General features: G+C 32.1%; 1 protein-coding gene across 2 annotated transcripts; it reads left to right on the top strand.

The window, feature by feature from the left end:
- The first annotated feature begins 11,825 nt into the window (after positions 1-11,825).
- LOC126893382 (uncharacterized) lies at positions 11,826-15,547 on the top strand. Of its 2 annotated transcripts, XM_050663497.1 has the most exons (4): positions 11,826-12,218; positions 12,302-13,484; positions 14,283-14,355; positions 14,409-15,547. In XM_050663497.1, exons 2-4 carry the CDS (start codon positions 12,586-12,588, stop codon positions 15,519-15,521), a joined length of 2,085 nt encoding a protein of 694 aa, XP_050519454.1. In that variant the 5' UTR covers positions 11,826-12,218; positions 12,302-12,585; the 3' UTR covers positions 15,522-15,547. The 2 variants fall into 2 exon arrangements, with proteins under 2 accessions (XP_050519454.1, XP_050519453.1); XM_050663496.1 differs by having other exon boundaries at positions 11,826-13,484.
- Positions 15,548-16,759: the final 1,212 nt, after the last annotated feature.

The following is a 16,759-nucleotide window of genomic DNA, read 5'->3' as shown; positions in this document are numbered from 1 at the left end:
TTTTTCATTGAAAATGGACATGTGTCATTCTTATGGCAGCAACGTCTTAAAAAAAAATAAAGTGAAATTTGTGCACCCCATAAAAATGCTGCTCCCTTAACCCCCCCCCCCCCGAAAACTTTTGTGTACGTTCCAATTAAATTATTATTGTGGCATCATTAGTTAAACACAATGTTTTTATAACTTTTTTGTCTCTTAGTACTTTTTCGATAAGCCAGTGTTTATCGAGATATTTTGAATATTTGTCGAATCCACCACATATTTGTATATGGTAAAGTACCTATGATATAATTGTTAATAATTTGAAAATTTATTTATAATTTACATTTTTAGGTATATTTTGAAGAAGAAGCCACATCTCGATAAAAGGTGACTTATCAAAAAAAGATAAAGAGGCAAAAAAGTTTTAAAAACACTGTGTTTACCTAAAAGTACCACAATAATAGTTTAATTGGAACGTACGCGAACATTTGGGGGGTTTAAAGGAACAAAACCCCCATAGAATTTTTATGTAAACATATTAAAAAAGAAGCCGCATCTCGATAAAAATTGGCTTATCGAAAAAGTACTAGGAGGCAAAAAACCTTTTAGAAACGTTGTATTTAACAACTAACGGTACCACAATAATGAATTAATTGGAACGTACACAAAAGTTTGGGGGGGTTTAATGTAGCAAAACCCCCATAAAATTTTTATGGGGTGCACAAATTTCACTTTATTTTTTTTTAAGATGTTGCTGCCATAAGAATGCCACATGTCTATTTTGAATGAAAAATCTCTAAGGGATTTCGATATATGAAAAAAAATCTATTTTCATTTTGTAACTTCAAAGGGCTGTAACTTATATTGTGTATACGTTTGTACTAAGGTAAGTTGGATTCAATCAATTTATTTTTGTCCCCGGAATGCGTGATTTAATTTATGACAAACCTTTTTGAAACACCCTGTATATTATGTTCTCGTAAAAAGACAAAAAAACAAGGGACTATTGTTCCCTCTGCAACAATTGGATCTACAAAGAACACCAGAAAGGATCACCGGTCGTCTGATTAAAATGCGCAACAAAAGAAGATAAATGATATGGTTACCATTTTATCCAACTTTAATTTTTAAAATGTATTTATTCGCTTTTAACAAAATATTGATAAAGGTTGTCTTATGGTAGGGATTGCCCAAGCGGGGATTTTTGCAATTACTCGAGCGCGTCAGATTATCACATGGGGAGAAACCTTGTACCTGTAAATGTACCCCTACCATATATTGGATCTTAATACACAGGAGTTCGTTAAGGGCGGTCCGAAAAAAATCTATCCTTAGAAAAACTCGAAATCGTCAGACTAAGATAATGTAAGTTCAGTACATGCAGGACAGTGTATATTTCAAAAATCTGACGATTTGGGCGACGCGTAAGGAAATGGGTGAGTCACAAAATTTCACAAGAAAAAAGCTAATATTTTGAGAAATAAACGTCAGATCGAAAAACTAAAAAATACGAGTTCAATATTTTTTTAAAATCTATCGAAAGATACCAAGCACGACCCCCATGGAAAGGGGTGGGGGGTAAATTTTAAATTTTAAATAGGAACCCCGCGATATTTCGCGAAATGAACATCAACTCGAAAAACTGCAAATTGCACTTATTCGATATTTTTGAAACATCTATCGAATGACATCATACACGACCCCCCACGGTGGTGGGGTGAGGGGTTACTTTAAAATCTTAAATAGGAGTCCCTATTTTTATTGCAGATTTGGATTTCTTACGTAAAAATAAGAAACTTTTATTCGAGACATTTTTTCGAATTATGGATAGATGGTGCTATAATCGAAAAAAACGATTGTTGGAAATGAAAAATTAAATTAAAAAATGGAAAGTTCCCACCTAAATGGAAAACTTTAGTAATTTTTTCTGGTTTAAGGTCCTAATCTTCACAACCCAATAGGTCCCCATAACGCTCGAGTGACTGCAAATTTAGCACACTTTCTTCCCCTACTGTAATAAATATTATTTCATGAAACTTTTGTTTAAATATTAAAACGGCAATTGAATATAAATTTAAGAGCTGATTTATCCTGGGATATACGTGTATCCCACGCGACCGCTCATGTAACATTTTGCTACGCGAGTAATCCAAGGTTAATCGAAAGTTGTACCTATGAATATTTTTTTAAATTCAACGTAAAATTTTTTGATAAAGCCTAGTCTTAAAATTATTAAAACATGGCAATTTTTTGCACTGACTAGTCCTGACGTCGATAAAAAAGATATTGTTTTTCTTTCAATAAAGAGCTGCAGCTGTTTTAAAATTGTTCCGGATTTTCCATAACCGAAGTAAGCTTTTTAAGGGTTCAGAGAAAGAGATTGCACGACTCCGCTTGTCGTTTATATTATTCGAATAAGTTGTTTATTGAATTGTTAACCAGGAAAGGAGTTTATCTAGATATCCGAAAAAGAGGAAAAGTGTGAATGACTACTATAAAAATAAAAAGATCCGGACGAAAAACCTTCGATTGTAAGTTGTTAATCGCATTACACAGGGTCGGTACTTGCTTTTTTGACACGATGATTGAAAATAGGTTCAGGGGTGTACGCATATTTACGGACCAATAAGTAAATAGCCTAAAATCCAGACAAAAGCGGAAGAGTACCGTTCAAAAATCTACTATTTATATAATACACATAATATATATACAGTGTGTCTGTACATGCGTATATTATGTATATAATAATATAATAACTTGGAACCATATGGGAAACTTTTTTATTACCAATTTTACGAAAAAAAAAAGGTATTCTTCATAAAGTGCTCTGCATAAGCCAAAAACTTAAGATTCAATCATCAGATATCAAATTTTATCAACAGTATACGAGGTATGTCAAAAAATATGAATTCCGCTGAAGAGGAAAGTACCTTTATATTTCACAATATCGAAAATTGGTATTAAGAAAAGTTGTTTGGAATTAAAAATTATGTAATAAAATGCAATTACATTATTCTAATTGAAAAAAAGTTTTATACATTTTTTTTTCAAATTACGGATACCCAACATCATTTTTATTTCGATAGCTCCATTATTATTAATTTTACGAAAAAAAGTTATTCTTTATAAAAAAGTAAACATGGTCTAACAACTAAGATGCAATTATAAGATATCAAATTTTATTAATTTTATACGAGGTATGTCAATTTGACTCAAATTTTCATGCAACATAATAGTCTTAAGGTCATTTTCGCAAAAGTTATAGAACATTTTTTATTTTCGAAATTTTAATTTTATTTTACAATTTTCGAAGCAACAAATGATAGGACCAAAATTCAAAACTGCCATTTTAAACCTTGGCTCATATACTAAAAGAAGAATATTAAGTATAAATAAGATATTTATTTGATTTGCCATATTTTTACCTATAGCGATTTAAACGAAAAAACTGCCATTTTTGAACCTTATTTGTTAATAACTAAAGTTCTCGTCCGAACTGTGGCGGGCATTTTTGTATGTATTTATAATGTATTAGGTATATAGGGTAAGGTAGATAAAGGGCCTATTAGAAATATCTCGAGAACTAAAGATAACAGAATCATGAAAATTGGAATGTAGGGGTTTTGAAGAGTAATCTATTTAATGAAAATATTTTGTCTATTTTCTACTTCCGGTTATACCGGAATATACCCTGTATATTTTTACATTTTTGGATTCTCCTCGATGTCTTCTTTCCTAAAATCTGAGGTTTGTTAATGTTATACAGGTTAGTTTAAAAGATACTTGCGTTTTTTTATTAATTTCGTAGCAACTTTCACAGCCTGCAGAATTGTACTAGTGTGGCATCATAAACTCTATTTATAGTCCAATGATTTTTAATATAGTCCACTATTATTAAATATTATTAGTATAGCTAAATGTTGAATTTTAGTATACAGGGTTGGTCAAAACTCGGAATGAGTATTTTTTGAGCTTTCTTAAATTAGTACACCTTGTATTTTAGTATTATAGTGAAATTGTATTTTATGGTACTTTTTTATTTCTTAAGGATTCCCTATACTTAACTGTTTTAATTTGTGCTTATTTGTTAATAGCGCCAACAATATTAACTACGTAGGTATTTTGATAGCTCAACTATTATTGGTAATTTTAAGGATCAGTCTAGATTAATATGTATTTATTTCCGAAAAATTATTTGTGATTGAATGTTTTCACGGCCAACGTAATAAAATCTCACACATTTTTTTTGCAATTAATGTTTGGCTTGAATCACCAATAACTCACAAATTAGAGCAGTTAATTATAGGGAATGCTAAAGAAATAAAAAGTACCATAAAATATCATTTCATTACAATACTAAAATACAGGGTGTTCCATTTAAGAAAATTCAGAAAATACTCATTTCGAGTTTCGACCAACCATGTATACTAAAATTAAAAATTCAGCTATACTAACAATTTTTAATAACAGTAGACTATATTAAAAATTATATGAACATAAACAGAGCTTTTGATGTCAAACTACTACAATTCTACAGGGTGTGAATATTGTTACGAAATTAAAAAAAAGGTAATTATCTTGTAAACTACCCTATATAACATTATAAAACATCATATTTTAAGAAATAAGACATCGGGAAGAATCCAAAAATGTAAAAATATATAGGGTGTCCTATTAAAAAAACGAAATTATAAGCAACTTCCGGTATAACCGGAAGTAGCAAATAGACGAAAATATTGTCATTAAATAGATCACTCTTCAAAACCCCTTCATTCCAATTTTCATGATTCTGTTGTCTTTGGTTCTCGAGATATTTCTAATAGGCCGTTTATCTGCCTCGCCCTGTATAGTACCCAAAAAACTCATATGCAAACTGGCTGCTCAAGTGTCCCGACAAAAACCTTATTTCTCTGGACTACTAAATTTAAGCTGCTGCATATGACACCCAAATATATATAAATATACTTTAGTTACTTGTACATTACTGTAATTTCTTAGTCATTAAGAAACCCTTCAGTTGTTCGGTAGAATTCAAATCGATCGGACGTGTATCGGTGTTAATACCATATAAACTTTGTCCTACTTGTTTTGTTGTTTTGCGGTAAACAAACAATTTTGGTTAAACTAGAGGTGTTTTTTTATAAAGATGAGTGAATTAATTTCAGGGGGCAAAGAGCCCCTTGACATTGACCCCGATCCTGACCCTTTTCCTTCTAATAAAGATGAAAATCAGGTTGGTAATAAATATGATGGAATGTACAAATATGTATATAATTTCACAAAAACAAGAAAACCAGAATGTAAGTACTAATTTAATTTCTAATTCTCTTGGAAAAAACGGAAATGTTTCTAACAATAATGAGAAGTTAATTAGACAAGTATATTTATATACAAATAAAGATACAGGGCCGTATCATGTCTATATAGAAAATTGCTCGCAATCTTTCAACGGTAAGTTAAATGCCTTAAAATAGGTGATATTATTCTTTCTGCGTTTCCCGAATTGGACTCAAAAATTACTAATATTGACTCTATAGGACGCAACAGAATTAGAATTAAATTAACTGATTATAAAAATGCTAATTATTTAATAAATCAAAAAAATTCTGCAGTGTTTGTCAAAAATAATTTAGAATTGTATATTCCTAAGTTAATTTTGTTTAGACAGGGTCTAATCAGGGATATAAATATAGAGTTTTCCGAAGAATATGTAAAATCAAAAATTAGACAATATGATAGTCATTGTAACTTTGATATTGTAAACGTTCGGCTAATTAAACGCAAGAGGAAATAGTTGAAAATGATTCAAAAATAATAATTTGTGTTCCCACAAAATCGTGTATTGTTTGTTTTAAATGTCAGGTATTGCCGCGTTATATATCAATAAATAAAGTCATTAAAGAGGTTGAACAGTACACACAAAAAGTTTTATTATGTTTTAATTGTCTCAGATTTGGGCATTTGGGTGGCCAGTGTAAGGGTCGTCCAAGATGCGGGAAATGTCAAGAGTCACATAATACAAAAATGACAAAAAATTGACTTTATCCCAAAATATTTCAGTTGCCAAGGAAATCATTACACAACCAGTTTATCAGTATGCCCAGAGTTCAAGGGACAAAAATTAATTAAGGAAGCTATGAGTTTTGCCAACATAAGTTTTTTTGTTGCCAATAAGCAGGTTCCCAAAACTTCCTATGCAGACATTTTAAATAAAAGAAATACGAGCCATCCAATTGACTCACTTGTTCAACCTACTTCTTCTACCTATTTACAACCTACTTCTTTCTCTGCTACTGTCCAAAATATTTCAAAAGTCAACTCCCCTAGACAAAAATTTGCTTCCCATTTGCTATATAACAATACCTTAAACGAAATAAAAGGTAAACCTAATAAAAGGCAAAGGCCAAATACTCCCGATCCATCTGAACAGATCAGGAAAGAGATTATTTCTCAGGTTAATGTCCCCAGTACTTCGGGAGAAATATTATCATCATCATCATCATCTTGGTGCTACAGCCCTTAGAGGGCCTCGACCTTCTCAAGCTTTCTACGCCATTCTGTTCTGTCCCTTGCTTGCATTTTCCAGTTGCCCACTCCGATCTTCTCGGCATCCTGTGTTACCCCGTCCATACACCTCAGCTTTGGTCTACCCCGTCTTCTCATTCCCACGAGTTGCGCTGTTAGAATATTTTTTATCATGTTCGATTCAGGGGCCCGGGCTACATGTCCTGCCCACTGCAGGCGGTTTCGCTTAATTATAGTGATAATATCTTTTCCACCAAACGTATGCTTGTAGATATTATGCAGTTCAAAGTTATATCTACGCCTCCATATTCCGTTCTCACAGACCGCTCCGAATATCTTACGTAGCACCTTTCTTTCAAAAGTCGACAGAGCGGATTCATCTGTTTTAGTTAGCGTCCATGCTTCTGATCCATATGTGAGAACGGGGACTATCAATGTTCTATACAGCCTTATACGAGTTTTTTGAGACAGACGTTTGTTAGCTAAGTATTTTGATAGACTATGGTAACACCTGTTTGCAATTATTATTCGTCTTTTATTTCCTCTGATGTGTAATTATTGGGGTTAACCGATGTCCCTAGATATATGAACTCTTTGACCGCTTCGCAGTTTTGGTCATTGATGATTAGATCTGCGTCAACATTTCCAGCTCTTGTGTTTGTGTTAGTCGCCATGAATTTTGTTTTATTTCTATGTATATGTAACCCCATTCGTTCTGCTGCTGCTACTAGCTCGATTAGAATTTCCGCAGTTCTCGCTCTGGTTCTTGGTATAATGTCCACGTCGTCTGCATATGCTAGAATTTGGATATATCTATTGAATATTGTTCCCCTGCTATCTATATTAGCGTCTCGTACGACTTTTTCTAATGTTACATTAAAAAGTTGACACGCCAGCGCATCTCCCTGCCTTAACCCCCTATGCATTTCAAATGGGGTCGACGAGTTGTTTTGAATTTTTACTGCTGATAGCATATTCGCCATTGTCACTTTAATCATACATATGAGTTTTTTGGGATTCCTAACTCATTCATAGCGTTGTAGAGAGTTGGTCTTAATACACTGTCATAAGCAGCTTTAAAATCGACAAAAATATGGTACATATCTATGTTAAACTCTTGCGCTTTTCCAGGATCTGTGGTAGTGTAAAGATCTGGTTAATGGTTGAACGTCCACACCTGAATCCTGCCTGATATTCTCCTAGAAACGTTTCGGTATAAGGCTTCAATCTCTCGTGCAAAATGTTTGACAATATCTTGTATGCTGTATTTAGGAGAGTTATTCCGCGGTAATTATTGCATTCCAGTTGGTTTCCCTTTTTGTGTAACGGGCATATTAAGCCTAAGCTCCATTCTTCAGGCATTTGCTCCTCAGACCAAATTTTACAAACAATTTCTCGCATCACCTTGGTGAGCTGCTCTCCACCGTGCTTAAATAAGTCTGCTGGGATGCCATCGCTGCCTGGGAATTTGTGGTTTCTTAGTTTTTCTATAGATATTTTCACTTCTTCTACCGAGGGGGGTTCCACGAGTTCCTCATTTCGGTATTCCAGCTCTATATTGCTAGTAGGTTCCCCTTCCACTAACTCTCGAAAGTGCTCTACCCATCGTAACAGGATATCCTCTTTGTTGGTAAGTAAGTTATTACCTGTTAAGTTGGTATTAACCTTCCTTATCATTACAATACTTGATTCTCGGTTTGAATTCTTTTCTAATAATATTTATTTGATGATAGAACTTTCTTGTTTCTCCGTGACTCATATGGCTTTCGAGCCGTTCTAATATGTCATTTTCCGAGTCTCGTTTCTTTTTTGGTGTATGCGTTTTTCCTCTCTCCTTAAGTTTTTGTATCTATCTATTGCTGTCCTAGTTTCCGTTGTTGCATGGTCCTAAATGCTTCATTCTTCTCATCTGTTATTTTTTTGCAGTCTTGGTCGAACCAGTCGTTTCTTTCTTGGGTTCGGGATATTCCTAATGTGCTTTCGGCTGCTAATTTCAGAGCCTCCTTGCAGTTGTTCCACATTTCTGTGCTTGACTGGTCGACTGCCCAGGTGTGTTCTAGGGTTTATTTTATATGTGACTGGAACTGTTTCTTTATGTTTTCATTTTTTAGCATATGTAAATTATATTTTACTTGTCTAGTGCCCCTTTTCTCTTGGCATTGGAAATTCTTTGTCGGAACTTGGCCCCTACCATGAAATGATCTGAGTCAATATTCGCGCCTCTGTAACTTCTGACGTCCATTAGGTTTGTAAAATGCTTTCTGTCAATAACATGGTCAATTTGATTTGTGGTGTGTCCATTTGGTGATATCCAAGTTGCTTTATAGATATTCTTATGATTAAAATATTAAGAGTGAAGGAGAAATATTAAGTAGCCCTTATTATAAAAAAACAAATATCACAGATCGACAGTCAGAGGACCTAGATCCAAATATAATTAATGTAATTTTAGAATTGGTTATGAACATTGTTAATTCTCTACAACAAACAAATAATTTAAATGTTTCTAAATCAGAAATCATCCAACTAATTAGTAAACATGTAAATCCTGATGTGTTATCAAATTCCCAGACCTAAACACAAAATTAAACGTTTTGCAATGGAACTGTCGTTCGGCAGTCTCAATTGCTTTAGAATATATCGTATAGATGGATATGGTGGCTCAGCTGTTTTATTGAAAACAAATATTAAATATCAAGAAATTAGATTTAATATAAATATTCCTATTACATACACATGTATCTCCTTTAAACTACCATCAACAAATAAAACTGTTCATCTTGTATCTCTCTATATTGAACCGAAAAACAAAACTTCAACACAGCAATGGCTATCTTTTTTTTAAATTATACCAAAACCCTTTATTTTGGGAGGTGACTTTAACGCGCACTATGTCGCATGGGGCTATGAAATTGATGAAACATCTGCTAAATCATTGTTGGATGCTATTGAGCAGTGTAACTTAGTATTTTTAAATGACAGTTCACCCACTCTTGTTCCATCAACCATCCATTCACGAGCATCTGCAATAGACCTCACAATATGTACTCAAGATGTTGTGGCGCTGTTGAATTGGAATGGTCTACAAGATACTCATGGATCGAACCATCTATCAATTGTCTTCTTAATTCAGCACCCAAGAGAACACATAAAATCTGGAATTTCAACAAAGCATATTGAAATTTGTACTCATCGCTCTTTACATCTCTAAACCCACCCAGTACGTATGATGGCCTAATTGAAAACTTCTACTTCTCAGCCAATACAGCAATACCACAGTACACGAATACTACCAACAAACACCACATTCCAAAACCTTGGTGGGACAAAACGTGCCAGGAATCAGCCCGACGCAGAAAATTAACTTATGTTAAATATAAGCAGAATCCTACAATAAGTAACTTAATAGAGTATAAAAAGTTGGATGCCTTACCGAACAAAAACCTTTAAGGAGAAAAAAAAAAGAAAAACTGGAGGGAGTATTGTGAAAGTTTAAATCAAAATACTCCCGTTAAGGATGTATTGAGGAAAGTAAATTGCTTCAAAAATCGTAAACAATCCAATAATTTACCTATAGATTAGAACGACCCATGGATAACAGAGTTTTACCAAAAAATTTCACCAGATTGGGTTCCAAATGATTTTACCAACGACACAGCTACTGTTTCTAGAGATAACCTTAACTTAGATCGTCCGTTCTATCTATGGGAACTAAGAGGGGTCCTCAAACAAAATAATAATACTGCTCCTGTTAAAGACAACATCTCATATTCTATGATCTCCAACCTGACAAACGAACATAAAATCCATCTACTTAATATTCTAAATAATATTTGGCAGAAACAAGCATCAATTCCTGACAGCTGGAAAGACTATATTATAATACCTATAAGGAAACCTGGCAAACGTGATGACGATCACAATTCATATCGTCCTATATCTCTAGCATCTTGTCTCCTTAAAACCCTGGAAAGACTTATTAAAAATAGATTAGAACACTGGTTAGACTTTAATGACATTCTTCCACACTCCCAATTTGGATTTCGCAAATTTAAATCTACTCAAGATGCTATAACTGCTCTCGTAATAACAGTTCAAGTCAACTTCACGGAAAACGCATCCACTGCAGCTGCATTTCTGGATGTATCATCTGCTTTTGACAACATAAATTTGGATATCCTTGAACAAAAGTTATTGTCAGTCGGGATACCTATAGTTATAACATCTTTTTTGAAAACTTTGTACTCAGAGAGATTGACTTACTTAAAAATCAATGAAAAAAATTTTCCTCCTCGACTGTCCAATATAGGCCTGCCGCAAAGAAGCATATTAAGCCCACTTTTATATATTTTATATAACATAGATTTAGAAGACATTGTTCCAATAAACACCAAAATACTACAATTTGCAGATGATGTTGTACTTTTTTCATCAGACAAATCAATTGATCTTTCAAAAAATAATTTAACAACAGCCATCTCATCAGTACATGCATATTATGAATCAATTGGATTAACGTTATCAAAATCCAAGACAGAAATCTGCTTCTTTTCTAGAAAACATAGAATTCCAGAAGGATATATAAATTGTGGTCAATTTAAATTTCCAATTAAAAACTGTGTCAGATATCTGGGAACTTATTTAGACAGAAAACTTTTGTGGAAAGATCACATACAACATATCATCAAAAAAACCGGAAAAGCTTTGAATATCCTAAGGGCTTTCTGTAAAACCAACTGGGGTGCAGATCCCAACATTAGTTTAATGTTTTATCGATCTATGATACGACCACTTTTCGATTATAGCTGTCACTTTTATGAAAACGCTTCGAACACACATTTAACAAAAATTGAAGTACAGAAAAATAAGTGCCTACGCCTGTGCCTTGGGTATTTTAAATCTACACCAATAAATGTAATGGAAATTGAAGCTGTTGAACCTCCATTGAATTTGCGGCGGCAGTATCTTACCGACAAATATATAGCTCGTACCATTAGCAGAGACCAAGTATTTCTTAAAGATATACATAATCACTCGCGTCTAGAAATTATAAAATATTTTGGCTCCTTGGCTTCCACAAGGTCAAAGTGGTGACAGTTCTATGAGAATGTAAAATAAAATGCCGCGAAATTCAAATATGTTTAATAAGGTTATGTTTCAACTGTTGACATTATTTGAAATATTGATGTAATATTTGTGCTGATTAAATTTGTATGTATTATTAGTAAATAATATTTGTGCTGAATTAATGTTACAAGACATTCATAATATAAATTGCTGTCAGAGTAATCTAGTAGATGTTCTTAAACTATAAGGCCTACAATATTTTGAGATTATTATTTACTATAAATCTACATATTATTTTAAAACTATTTCGGCTAAAATAGGAATATATAATGGAACATATATGCACGGAGTGTACGCTCACATTCTCAAAACATTCTAATTTAAGAAGTCACCTGAAAATGTTTCATCCTGGTAAGTTGTTTTTGATTAATAACAATCCACTGGATATCTATGCAATCTACAAACTTGATGACTTCTCGTTGTTATATCTACAATTTGATGATTCCTAATTCTTGTAATTTTAGATAAACTGGACATAATTGCACCCAACAAAACATTTAAGTCTATTGTACTTTGTAACAAATGTCCCAAAAGGTTCTCTAAATATTCCAATTTAAAAAGGCATGTCACTAAGTTTCATCCAGGTGAGGACAAAACTTCTATTTAGTGCTTTTTGGCTATTATTGTATACAGGAATCAATAGCGAACATATTTTATTTTATTTCAGAAAATATCAACGAGCTGACTTCATCTAAGATTTGCCCATATCAATGCAGTGAATGCCAGAAAAAGTTTTCACATTTACAAAATCTTAGAAAACATAAAAAAATTCATGCAAAAGACAGTGATATTGGAAAAAAGCAACAAAACTTCAAGTGCAGTTTGTGTAACTACGAAAATTCTATAAAATCCAATTTAATTCTTCATTTCGAAGAATATCATGCCATTAAAATAGAGCAACAAGATCTTCACTTTTCTAGTGAACTAGAATTTCAAAAATGGAAAACTGACATGGAAAGAAAAGAATTTTCTTCATATGTCACATACAGTCATCCATATACGACTGCAGAGGGCATTAAGAAACAGAGTTATATTTGCCATCGTTCAGGTTTTTATGTGAAAAAGGGTAAGGATATGCGATATTTAAAAACCAAAGGAAGCAGAAAAATTAATGGAATATGTCCTTCTCAATTGAAAGTTTGTATTTTACCAGAAAATGGCAATGTTAAAATTAATTTTATACAAACTCACATTGGTCATGACAATGACTTGGGTCATTTGAATATTACTAAAAATGAAAAAATAGAAATAGCTAGTAAAATTGCTTCGAAAATTCCTCTTGTTTCCATATTAGATGAGATTAGAGATTCTGTAACTAATAATAAGTTGGAAAGGATGCATATCTTAACAAGAAAAGATCTTCATAATATATCACAAACTTTTAATTTAAATTCTGATGGAATTCGCCATAAAAATGAAGTTATAAGTATTGAATCCTGGATTGAAGAAGCCAAGAATAGTGGAATAATTTTATATTACAAGCCACAAGGGGCTTTATGTAATGATTTTCCTTGTTTAAAAAATGAAGATTTTCTTTTAATTGTTATGCATCCTGGTCAACTGGAAGTGTTAGACAAATACTCAGAAGATGTAATTTGTATCGACGGAACACATGGGCTTAATGCTCATGATTTTGAACTTACTACATTGTTAATATTGGATGATATGAGGGAGGGATTTCCTTGTTGTTTTATGATTGGAAATCGGTCTGATGAGGAAATAATGACTATTTTTTTCATGAAGATAAAAGAAAATTTAGGAAGAGTAATCAAACCCATGGTTTTCATGTCAGACATGGCCCAATATTACTATAATGCATGGCTCCAAATTATGACTCCAGCTAAATTCAGGTAGAAAACTATGCAATATATTCTTATTTTTAAACGCATTTATTTAGTTCAATAGTTTTCGTCAAATCTTTAGACGTTAATTTGACTGTCTTTTCTCCAATGCAAATGAATGAAAATTTGCAGACATATGCATTTGCGGGAACAATACACGAATAGTCAATAAAAAATTTTTTTGTTTATTAATTGTTTAAATAAAAAAAAAACGATTTTAATGGAAAATACTTAAATTCTCTTGTTTTTTACGATGTAAAAACTTGGAACTTTTACGGATTGTAGCTAATGATATGAACCATACATAATTTCACTTTTTGCGTTAATTGTTTACATTATGCTTCATAAATAAACAACAAAGTTTCAAATTTTTTGCCCATTCCAACTACTTTTCATGTTAGTAGATACATCATATGTTTTATACATATTTTAATAAACATGACAATATATTTTAATGTTTGAAAAGTGTAAGACTAAAAAGTACAAAATAAAAAAATTGAAAAAAAATTTTTAAGAAACGCTTTTCTTTAGTTACGAGTGACTAAAATTAAATATATAAAAAAATCAACTAAAAAGCAAAAAATAAAAATGAAAAAATCTAACACATTCGTTAAATAAAAGCGTGGGGCGAAAACCATTTATTCGATGAAGACGTGCCATGCTTTTTTTGACGAATGTGTTAGATTTTTTTCAATTTTTTTTTGTTGATTTTTTATAATATTTTTAATTTTAGTCACTCGTTATTAAAGAAAAGCGTTTCTTAAAAAATTTTTTTATTAAATCTATATTATGGATATTAAATTTTAGGCTATTTTGTTCCTGGCACGTAGATAAAGCGTGGCGGAAAAATCTAAATAAAATTGATGGTCAAGAGCAAAAGGTAACTTAAATATTTAATTTTTTTGCCCACTCATCATATCATTCGTCTTTTAGGTTATCGTATACAAACAGTTACGTACCTTATTACAAGAGACCGATGTTACTTCATTTAGGGATATGATACAAAATTTTCAAATTTCTCTTCTATCTTCTGGTAATACCCAAGAATTTGGTCAATATTTTCAAAAATGTTATCTGCACAATATGGAATCCTGGGCGTACTGTTATCGCTTGCATGCAGGAATAAATACAAATATGAGCATAGAACGAATGCATCAAACGATTAAATATTTGTATTTAAGTGGAAGACAAGTACGAAGGCTGGATAAAACTATCAATATCTTGATTAAATTAATTAAAGACAAATTGTTTGAACGGCTTATTACGTTGAATAAAGGTAAAATATCCAGCAAATTACGAGAGTTACGGAAAAGGCACAAAACAAGTCTTAATTTAGATATGGACACCATTGTCATGTCTGAAATGGGCTGGGAGATACCATCAAGTTCAACCAATGATATCTATTTAGTTCAGAAAAACAAACCCAGTTGTGACTGCCGATTAGTCTGTGATTTGTGCCAATCCTGTCTACATTCATATTCCTGTACATGCTTGGATAACAGTATAAGATGGAATATGTGCAAACACATACATCTTGTGTGTCAATTTATGAAAGGCCATCAAATTCAAGATACTAATGCAGATGAAGAACATATAATAAATACAGATGAGGTAAAAATTAAACAAGCTACAGAGCAAGCTAAATTTGTGGAATTTGTGAGTAAGTCTTGTAATATCAATCAAGAAAAAACGTCCAAACAACTGGAAGTTGAAAAACAGAAATTGATAGAAATACAAACCCAAATAATTCAAAATATAACAACTTTTGAACAACTTGAGGCATTTAAAAGTATTACAGCACCCTTGGTGCCTACATTAAGGACATTAGCAGAACATTCTGGAAATGAACTTAATATTGTGGCACTATCTCATGGCACACAAAACATTCCACACAATAAAAAAGTAGTTGCTCAAAAACGTTTATTTTCCACCAAGAAAAAAACTACAAAGTCAAAAAAAAAGCTGTTATCAAAACCTGATGCTGAAGAAACAAATTTGATAGCAAATCAATTAATGCTACAAGTAAATAATGTGCTGTTTAATTAGAATAAAATCTTTATTTGTATACATTATTAATTTGTTTGATTTTCTCACCTATTCTAATTCATTTTTTTTTAATTCATATTGAAAATATTGTAGGCATTAATACTTTAAAAACATTTACTAACGTACCTACTCTGAAAGCAATTTATGATATTATGTCTGTCTTGTAACATTAATTCGTAATTTCATCAGCACCAATAATATTTATTAATACATAATATAATAATTTGAAATTCAAATAAAAATAAAACATAACCTTATAATATTATTGTTTGCATTTTTATTTGACATTTCAATCGAATGACCTTGAGAAAGCCAAGGAGCAAAAATATTTTATAATTTCTAGACGCGAGTATACATAATCTGGCTGTTTTAGATCTTATTAAAAGTTATTGGTTTAGGAAAAAATCTCCACTTGTGACGGAAAGCTACAGAAATCTTTTTAAATTCAAAAAGGTGTTTGTAAGGGTCATATTCCACCAGTATATACTGAAAAGCCTCAGGTATTGTTCTCAATAAAAATCAAGACAGAATTTCTTAGTGATGTCCAAGGTCCCATGTTTAACGTAGAAATTCAGAAGAGATGGCCTAATTATTATTATTTGTTTACCGACGGTTCAAAAAAAGGAAATAACACAGCATGCGCAGTATACCAACAGTATTCTGGACAACAGTATAAATATAAGATACCTGATGAAGCTACCATCTACACAGCCGAAATGCTGGCTTAAAAGTTTGCTCTTTCTCACGTTTTGACAAATAAATTGAAGAACTGTGTAATATTTACAGACAGTAAAAGTGCAGTAGAAAGATTATGTTTAACTAATAAATCCAAACAATTAACGCATCTTGATATAGAGATTTTAAAATTGTACTACGAGGTTTGAAAACTCGGAGGGGAAGTTATTATCGCTTGGATCAAAGGCCATTCAGGGATAAAGGGAAATATAATAGCAATATGTAGTAAACATTGGCTCAAATTAAATTGGTCATTTAGATAGATGAGCTTTTGTCATTGTCAAAGAAGCATTATCAAGTGGAGAAAACGTAGACATCAACATTCTACCGGTATCAGATATAGATGTATGTAGTAAACATTGGCTCAAATTAAAATGGCAAGCCAATTATACGGAATCAGAATAAGAGTCATCCTTTAAACATTGGAAACCCACACTTCTTCAAAAAAAGGTGGTTTTCTTCAGAGTCCAACCGAAATTTTATTAAAACTATTATTAGGCTAA

This window comes from Diabrotica virgifera, chromosome 10 (genome assembly GCF_917563875.1).
Source record: "Diabrotica virgifera virgifera chromosome 10, PGI_DIABVI_V3a".
Lineage (NCBI taxonomy): Eukaryota > Metazoa > Arthropoda > Insecta > Coleoptera > Chrysomelidae > Diabrotica > Diabrotica virgifera.
Note: the sequence above shows the minus strand (reverse complement) of the source record. Positions and strands in the feature narration are given on the sequence as shown.